General features: G+C 28.2%; 1 protein-coding gene across 2 annotated transcripts; it reads right to left on the bottom strand.

Annotated features, from left to right (window-relative positions):
- Nucleotides 1–598: 598 nt before the first annotated feature.
- On the bottom strand, nucleotides 599–5347 carry Atu (Another transcription unit). 2 transcript variants are annotated; one of them, XM_089224002.1, is made up of 7 exons: nucleotides 5075–5347; nucleotides 4232–4909; nucleotides 3771–4158; nucleotides 3243–3405; nucleotides 2901–3116; nucleotides 2560–2749; nucleotides 599–1546 (listed from the first exon to the last, which is right to left on the bottom strand). In XM_089224002.1, exons 1-7 carry the CDS (start codon nucleotides 5100–5102, stop codon nucleotides 1440–1442), a joined length of 1770 nt encoding a protein of 589 aa, XP_089080128.1. In that variant the 5' UTR covers nucleotides 5103–5347; the 3' UTR covers nucleotides 599–1439. The 2 variants fall into 2 exon arrangements, with proteins under 2 accessions (XP_089080128.1, XP_015379132.1); XM_015523646.2 differs by having other exon boundaries at nucleotides 599–1549; nucleotides 5075–5346.
- Between the last annotated feature and the right edge of the window lie 4593 nt (nucleotides 5348–9940).

Here is a 9940-nt window from a genome sequence, read left to right as displayed (position 1 = left end):
TTTTTATTTTCAGTATTAAAAAATAAAAAATGTATTCTAAAAAGTGGGTAAGTCGTGGATGTCGCTCTGCTGTACTGTAGGTTACTGTAATGGATGGGATTAAATTTGAATGCAATGATAGGTATCATTGTATACGAAAAATGATTCTGAACGGAGATGATTTGTCAGTCTAGGATATATTATTTCAAAAATTCAAAAATCGAAGCATTTTTACTGCCCCAAAACGTGATGACAGACACAAAAAAAAAAACACGTCATGGTAAAATCAATACATTCATTGCTCCGCTCAGAATCTAAAAATTAATTTAACACTGAATATAACAACATTCATTGTAACAAATTAATGAACATACAACATATTTAGTTTTGATTGGACATAATATAAATATAGTGTCTAGGATTTTTTTTTACTTCCCTTATATACATAAGTCAGTGTTATTATAATCTTGTATACTAGTAAATTAAAAATTTAAAAATTATGTTTTATGGTAACAAATAAAATTCAAATTAAATAAGCATAACATCCCAGAACATCTATACGAATCACTAGGCCCGAACATAGAAACCATCACAAATACTCTTAGCTTCATCAAAGATATACAAATCAAAAATTTATTGTAAAAAATTAACCATAATATGTAATGTACTAACAAAATAACTGTAATAACTAATCTTATATAATTGTTAATTGTCAAATGTCAGCCAGCGGCCTTCACTGCTGAGGCTGATTCTAATTAAAAAAAAAAAATTAAAATTGAATAGTTCAGATGAAAGAAAATGGTTATTGCATTATGAAAATAAAAATGTTTATACAACATTATTTGAACACTGCAATTTATTGGTATGTTAGGTAATAATAATTTTAAGATTTTTAGAAAACTACTTATTCATATACTGTATATGGTTCGATTGTATTATTTTTTTTTTAAATATTTGATTATTCATTAAGATAAGATGATTATAATACAGTATTTTTTGTATTTGAATAATTGATATTGACTACAATATTTAACTAACTGCTATATTTTAAAAGAGGAGAAGCCAGTTTTGTGAACTTATTTCCATTTCCCTGTTAAATTGTTTGTATGAAAATCAGTCACTGCATGGCGTTTTCTTTTTTTGGAATGAAGTATAGTGAACATTAAAATACATCAACAGATTAATTGTTTGTTTTTTTACATTTTTAAGTTTTGATACTTTGAAAAAATATAATTGGTTTTTATATATTTTATGTACTACTAACTGCCAACAGTAACAACCCAGGGCATATTGTTGTTGGAAAAATAAAAAATATATAATAAAACTTATTTCTAATTCTTTTACCATATAAAATATGACAAATTTATAATAACTCTATTTACATTAAATTTATTGTTTACACATAATATTCAATATGTTTGATAGTCAAAAATTATATAAAATTAAATAGTTTACAAAAATTATAAATCATCATCTTCTTCAGAATCTGACACTATTTTGGATTGTCTTTTCTTTTTTGTGTCCATGTCTGAACTGTCATCTTCAGATGAATATATATTACTTTTATCTACTGTAAAAAAATAAAAATATTTATTAATAATAAATGAAAATGTAAAAATATAATATATTTATCATGGACATGCGCACAAGGTATACAGGGTATGCGTTTGCATACCCTGCAGACAGACGCTTAATGGCACATGAACAATGTCTCAGTTCATAATTTTAACTGGTCAGTTAGTGGTTTTAAAATGGTAATGGGATAGAGTATGGATTTGTTTTTAAATTTATTTTGAACGGTTCTCAATACTCAATAAAGAAATATGGGTTTTATTTTTAGTGTAGGTATTTACTATTTATATTTTCCTACAAATGACAATGGTTAAATTTTTAACTTTACAATGTCTAAATAATGAAAAGTCTTAGGTTTATTATAATAGTTGAATAGTTGGTATTAAAATAAATGTATCTATTAAAATAATAATAAAATCTACTAATATAATTGCCAGCATGACTGACTAGAAAACACTGATAAAAATATCTTTATCAAGCGTTTGTAATCAAGTTGCAGTGATGACCCCAAAGCGCCTGGATGCATTAATGTTGAATAACAAATTTATATTGAAATTGACAGAGTGGATGTGATTGAAAAATTTAAAGTCCTTATACCAGCAAAGAGAAGGCTTGAGTTATAACAATTATGTATAATGTAAATTTTCATTTCAATTAACATATTTGTAAAAAAAAATGCTTCTCATTAAATTCAAAAAAAATAAATGCTTTTATTCAAGAAAATATGAAAAACTTATTTTTATTCTAATGAAAGTTTGGAACCAGAAGTTGAAGATGAATTTTTAATTTTATTATGATTTAGATGATTGATGTCATGTACATTAATTTTATGGCCATTTATATCTATGGGAGAGGGGCATATTTTATCAGTCGCGTACACTGCAAACAAAGTCTGCGCACGCCTATGATATTTATTTTATACAATTATTAGTAACAGTACTATCTAGTTTAAGTAAAGAAAGCATGAAATTTAACAGTATAAATTGAGTAATTTACGAGAAAACTCACTTTTAGACATGGATTTTTTGTTAAATTTGTTTTTTATGGCAGACAGGGATATAGCATTTTCATCATCAGACCCATCTTCTCTTTCAGGTTCTAAATATGATGAACTGAGATTACTATTTGCTCCACGTTCTCTAGCTCTTTTCACTTTAGTCTCTTTACGCATTGATTGACGCAATTTTTCTTCTTCTCTCTACAAACAGGAATTTAAGATTAATTATGTTATACTATTTTGATATCAATACTAATTTAGTTATTAATGCAACAAAAAAGAACAAACATATTTATATTTTCAATATTTTTATAAATGTAATTTAATGAACATATTATACAATGATACTAACTTTAATTTTTTCATATCTATTAGCATCAGGATCAGCTCCTACTTGAGACAATACTTTTATACCAGAAGATTTTTGTGATCTGTCAGCCAAAGACAAAGTGATTTTACGATGAGTGAATGATTCTGTTGAGTGAGGTCGAAATGACAATTTTGTACGAAATACTGCTTGACCTTGTAAACCAGTTCCTTGGCGAATAAATAAATGATTATGGTCACCCTACAAATATTATTTTACAATATTATATTGAAAGAATGGTATTCTTTAGAATAGTACATATGTATATAATTAAGAAAAATTAAATTAACTAATTATTTTTATAAAAGATAATAACAGAAAATTTACCACCAGAGGCTGTTTGTAAACATCAAAAATTTCTGAGCCCAGATGTAATGACATACTACCATCAGACCATTTAATTACTCTAGTATTGCTTTCTTTTACTACATTTCCATCTTTGTCAAAAACTTCACGCCATCTTATAGTATTCTCCACCTTCAATTTTACTCTGAAAAAATATTTTAGTAAAATTACTAATTACATTAGATTTTACAAATAATTAATATATTATAAACATTTTGATTGTTGTCACAACACTTTATACCTGAGTGTCTGATATTAGATCTAATTGAGTTTTATATTTTTTACAAATTGCTGGAATAGTTTTCTTTTGACATTAATTTATAGAAAAAATATTTTGGTATAACCAATTTATAAATATAATTAGTTTTATATAATTTTTTTTTTTTAAATAATTCAAACTGCAATGTGCCAAGTACCTACTATTAATTTTATGTTTCACTAAATAAGTTAAATTAAATTAGACTTGACAAATAAGCGAATAGTAATAAAAAGCCGTTATGTCACACTTACCTTGCTCGACCTTCTTCATCCAAAGTTTCTTCTTCATCAATCTCATCTTCATATGTTTCTCTATCATATGGTCTAGTTTCAACAGACAAAAAGTTGGGCAATTTCACAAAATGTAAATCACTTCCAAGATCTACAGATATTTTTGGTATCTCAACAGCTATCCGTCTTTCTGGAATTGGTTCTTCTACTTCTTTTTCTTTTTCTTCTATCTTCTCGTTGTCATTATCATCATCTTCATCATCTCCACCTCCACCACCACTTTTATTGTCATCATTATCACTTTTATCCCTATCCATGTCATCATCACTCATTGGTCTGGGTGTCTTGGGTTGGTCTTCATCAGAACTTATATCATCAGCTTCGCCAAACAAGTCATTTTTTTGGGGGGCTATAACAGATTACATAATATAAAATAAATAACAGAATATATTAATAAATGTATTGAGTAATTATAAACATACATTTTTCTGAAGCTTCTGAGCCACTTTTTTTTGTTATTTCTTCTTTATCAGATGATTCATTGCCAGATATACTAGAACTTTTCCTAATTGGTTGTCGTTTTTTCCTTCCAATCACAGAACCATCGCTATCATCAGAATCAGCTTGTTGAGTTTTTGCTACTTCTGGGGACGATGAGCGCGATTTTTTAGATGCAACGCTTTTAGGACTTGCAGAACTTGATTTTGATTTATTACTTTTAGATGAAGCTCTACTACGATTTGTAGAACGGCTAGCACGGGATGAGTCACTTTTGCCACTCGCCACTGATTGATTAGGTGTTACTGAACCAGCAAGAGACGCAGAACGACCAGATACTGCAGATGCGGCTGATGCTGCACTAGAAGCCCTACTATTTGGTGATGGTGAACGAGATCCACCAGGGGATTTTGAAGGGCTTTTGGACGGAGATGCTGAACGCCCTGAACCTGATGGACTCCTAGAACGAGACCTTGATGCAGCGGAAGCAGCAGACCCATGAGATGCAGGAGATGAATGAGATATACGAGAACCTTGTGACCCTGGTGAACCTGGTTCAGATCCTGACGGCGAATTAGCTCGAACTGGAGAAGCAGATCTGGACGATTGGTTGCTGCTGTTTGCTGATGATGAACTGGACACGGATTCAGAGTCACTGGCATCTGAACAATCAAAATAAAACATGAAGAGAATATGAAGAGATTAATGCACACAAGATCGATGAACTAATAATTGTTGTACAAACTGTAATGGGTTATCAGTTATTATAAAAACCATACATCTATACAAGTAGCATTTAAATTAATGTAATTAACAGTTTGCCTTACCGTTATTACTCTCGTTGAAGTTAACCATTTTGACCGGTTACAGGAACTTGAGAAAGTAGTCACTACACAGGACCGGACAGTTTCAAACACTCGACTGATCAACAGTTTCTGGTTTCGTAACAATAGTCACGTTAAATCAAAACATTTTTTGGAGAATTAAGAGCGATGATCTCGATGATACAACTCACAAATCACAAAATATTATAATCATTAAACTATTACCCATTATTTTTTATTTTGTTTAATGTTTTCGTTTGACGCTTTTTTGTTTTCGTTATCACGATCATTCGTTACGCCGAAATGATAAGAGGCACATTGTTCATCCGGCAACTGTGTTTCTCGAACGAGAGGATGTTTTAAAATTTATCTTTTCCTCGTGGCGGTGGCTTGAAGCAAAAAACATTGTGTTGGAACTTGAAATTGTTAATTGAACACACAAATACACAATGCACAATGTTTTTTGCTTGTACTGCCTGTAGAAGTGTAGACTGTAGTGCTAGGCCACGGAAATGATGAAACTTAATCTATTTCGTGGCTTGACACTAATTACTAATAGTGCAGCAAAAATGCATGATATATATAAATATAAAAAAATATTATTATCACGCTTAATCCGTTACCCTGTATTTGAGTAAAACAATTTTCAAAAGTTGGAAAACTTATATCAATTATTCAATTATAATGAAATATCTATTGAATAATTGAATACTTATAGAAAATAGTATTTTGAAATTTTATTTTTATAATATGAAAACGAATAGTCGTGATATGGAATGTGTTCATAAATGTTTACAATACAAGTATATACCTTAGTGGCTTAGTACCACGATTTAAGATACCTTTCTCTATTTTTAAGATATCTTTCTTAAGTAACTAATTAAGCAGGGGCGGCTCCAGGGGGGCCTAGTGGCCGTGGCCCCCTCCCAAGCCTGCAGTATAGTTAAAAATAAAATACAAACAAATAAAGTGTATATTATAATATCGATTATTATGACAAGCACAAGTATGTACATAGAGTATTTAAATAGAGGTATGACGGCAGTGGCGTGTCCAAGGGGGGAGGTTAGGGGTTATATCCCCCCCCATTGGCTTTTTTTTGTTAACTTCAACTTATTAGATATAACCATAGACATATATAAACATTTATATATGGATATGGATATTACTTTTAAAATTATCAGTAATAAGTTATTGCTTATAAATTATTTCCCATTGGCTATTATAAACATTCACTATACGGATTATACTGATTAATGATTATAGATCAGTGATTATGTATTCATGTTTATGAGCAATAAATCCTCTAAGTAATAATTAATAATTAATTATGTTTATGGTAAGATATAAGATAGAACGATGGATCATGCTTATCACGTAGACTAAAAGTATAAATATAAATTTTCGTTTGGAATAACTACGAATAACTAAGATGTTTTTAAGAATTATTTTTCATTTGTATATTAATTATTTTAATAAAGGTTATAAATGTTTTTAGTTTAATGTTGTCATTTTATTTAAACAATAGTGTATAGTGTGTGGCTATTTAAATTAATTCTAATTGTAGAATGATACTCAATATGCATGAATGTACATATGTTTAGCAATTTTTGTGTTTGCATAACCATGATTTATTTAAATGTACCAACTTTTACTAAAAAATTTATAACATATATCCCTCCCTATTGAAATTTCCTGGGCACGCCACTGTATGACGGTATATACGATGTATCTGCTATCTATATTATGAAGAACCTATAAGGGCCCGCTATACAATTGTTAAACTAAGATTAAATTGTGGGATTCGGCCAGTTAAATCAGTGGGATAAGCATAGTTATTTATTAATTATAAATAATTATAATTATAATTATATATATTAATTAATTTATTAATTTATATTAATTTTATACATATTTATAATTATAATCATAAATATTATTTATTAACCGAGGCTTAAACTATGATTGTAAATCGGACTCTAAGACCATAAATAAGGTATAAAATATACTATGGTATGATACTATGATATTATTATTTTATTAGGTTCAAAATATGAATTGCGTAGCACACATTTCTGTAGTTCTATACGGACTACGGGAATACAAAGGATATTATCTTGATAAGAGTTGTTAAAATGTGTTCTATAAATAATATTTTAGTCATAAAGTTTTGTGAAATTATAACTTGACCTTATCGTAACCAAGGCTTTGGAGCCGCCCCTGTACTTATATATGCATATATGTATATATATAATCTTAAAACGCGTTAACCTAAAAGGTAGGACAGGTAAGTACCTACGTACAAACGACATCAGACTTTATAGGTACCTAATTAAAGTACAATATGAAGTCAATAAAAATTTTAAATTAATATTTGTAATTTAATATTAATTAATATAAATTTATATTAATTGAGTATCATTCACAGAAAGCTGAAGATTATTACTTTTTCATTTCAAAAATAAGTTGCATTTCATTTCCCTTTTATTTACTTATAATATGTACTACGTATACGTCTCAGCTCTTAAGCTTTGTATTTTTGGTTAATTATTGGCTATTTTACATTTTTAAATAATATATAAATTAATATAGGTAATAAATTTTTACTTTAAATATTTTTTTTAATATGTATTTATATTTTTAATTACATGGTTTTTTTTTCCAATGTGTAACAGGTTAATAGGTATATTATACTCTAATTTTTGATATCTGAAAATCTGATGATATAGTTTGATTGTGCATGTTTATAAGAGTAATATTTTCAAGTATTCCGCAGTAAATGATAATAGTAAATATATATATATATATATATATATATATATATTATTTGTATTCAAAAAATATTATTGGAACACTTCAATACTTTATAACATTTAACACTAGTATTTAGAATCTAATAGATTCTATATTTTTTAAGTGGAAACTGTATTGATTTTACATTGATGTGTGATAATTTTTCTGTCCGTAATCACCTTTGGGAGCAGCAATAATTCCTAAATGCCAATATGTTCAACATATTTTCTGGTAAGAAAATGAATCTAGTTGATACTTTCGGGGTTGATAATTAAAAAAATCTGGGTAGTTCTTTAGGTATCGAGAAAAAAACAATAAATAGCGATTTTTCCCAAAACCGAGTTTTGAAGTTTGTTGATGAATAATTTTTCACTTGATCAAAATATTTAACGTAACATTTAATACAAGGTTATTATAATAGCAATTCAATTATATTAAAATTACAAAGTCATCGAGAATTTTTTTAGAAGTATTAAAGTTCAAATGTCGACAATGTTATTGATATTATAAATTTTAAACGAAGAATAACGATGATTTTAGTTATATCATTGTGATTAAAAAACATTTTTACTTCTTAGTGACAACTTTTTTCGTTTGTTATAGGTATATTTTAGTATATACGCACAATGAAATTTTCAAAATATTTAGAATCGTTTTAAGTAATTACCTGTTTACCTATATTTCCCTATATACCATGAACCTAGGTACTAAAAAAAGATAGGTAATACTGGTAATATAGGTAGATTGTTTATTTCTATACTAACAATATGTACAATAGTAGTCGAAATGGCTAAAATAGGAAAGTTGAATAAATCATTTCATAAGGAGAGGAGGGAGGAGGTTAAAAGTAAAAGTAAAATTTGAATTTAAAGTTTTCAGTACTTTTAAAAATAATATAGATAATAAAGGTATATCTCTTAAGTTGTTAGTATCTCGATTAAAAAATATCAAAAGATGAAAATATATGTATATAGTCAAACATTATTTTTAAGCATTTAATATTCAAATGTTTACGAAATTCATCAAAATCGCGAAAATTTGCTAACTAGGTATGTAGTAGGTAAACATTTTTAAATTAAAGATAGGTATTTTTAAACTATAAGGTTTGATAATTTAATACAAATTTTTTTTTATTACCTACCGGGAATAAAAAATAAGTTTAGTGTAATTCCAGTTACATTTTTTGAATTCAAATTTCTGATAACAAGTCATACATTAATAATTTATCCTCTACTACTATTTAATTAATTGGTGATTGTTAAATTAAATCAATCTTAAAACTTAGAAGTTTAAAACATTAATAAATATATAACTTAAATTATCATTGTTTATACGCGATGAAATTTCCAAACATTTTAACCTATTTATTTGAAATTTACGAATTTTGATATTTTATGTTTATATTATCATCAATTAAATTCAAATATCGTACCTATACCGCGGCTACTATAGTACTGTTTATATTTTTATATCATTTACTACGTTTATATTATGATGGCGTTTAAACGCTCGCATTGTGTAGTTTAAGAATTTAAAACCGTTTTGATGTCATCATATAGATGTAGTAATTATTATTGTTCATATTGTTGTAATATTATATATTACTAACTTAAAGCTGCAGGGGTATAGGGGATATTTTTCTCAAGAAAAAATATCATGTAAATTCCACCCCACCACCACTACAAAAAAATAAGGCTTATTAACAATAACAATAACGATAATATTAAAATCTGGTTAACTTATGTTTTATATTATAATATAGAATGTATTTCTGGTAACAAACACATTTTCAGGACTTGTTGGGTGCTATAGCTGTAGGTTTCCGTTTTTCGCAGGTGACGATAGAATACAATTAACCTATACTTTCGCTCTTCCCATCCCTCGCAGGATCTTCGGCCTTACAGCGAAATGAGTAAATAGAACGCTGCGCTATATAATATATGTTATATATAATCAGCGCTCGCCATCCTATTGGTCGAGGGCTGGACGCCTCTCCTGGGATCGGGTCCCGCCCCCCGCCAGCACCGGCGTTTCGCCGAGGACTTGCGTGCTTAGGTCGCATGAAAACGCCGCTCG

This window comes from Diuraphis noxia, unplaced genomic scaffold (assembly GCF_037042655.1).
Source record: "Diuraphis noxia isolate RWA-SAM2 unplaced genomic scaffold, SU_Dnox_SAM2 contig0003, whole genome shotgun sequence".
Lineage (NCBI taxonomy): Eukaryota > Metazoa > Arthropoda > Insecta > Hemiptera > Aphididae > Diuraphis > Diuraphis noxia.
The sequence above is the reverse complement of the archived record's forward strand: the minus strand, read 5'-3'. Positions and strand labels throughout refer to the sequence as shown.

Coding starts and splice junctions, on each gene's coding strand:
- Atu (XM_015523646.2), bottom strand. CDS start 5,102: ATGGTTAACTTCAACGAGAGTAATAACG. Junction 4,910..5,074: donor CTTCAACGAGAGTAATAACG/GTAAGGCAAACT, acceptor TTGATTGTTCAG/ATGCCAGTGACTCTGAATCC. Junction 3,117..3,242: donor TTTACAAACAGCCTCTGGTG/GTAAATTTTCTG, acceptor TAATATTTGTAG/GGTGACCATAATCATTTATT.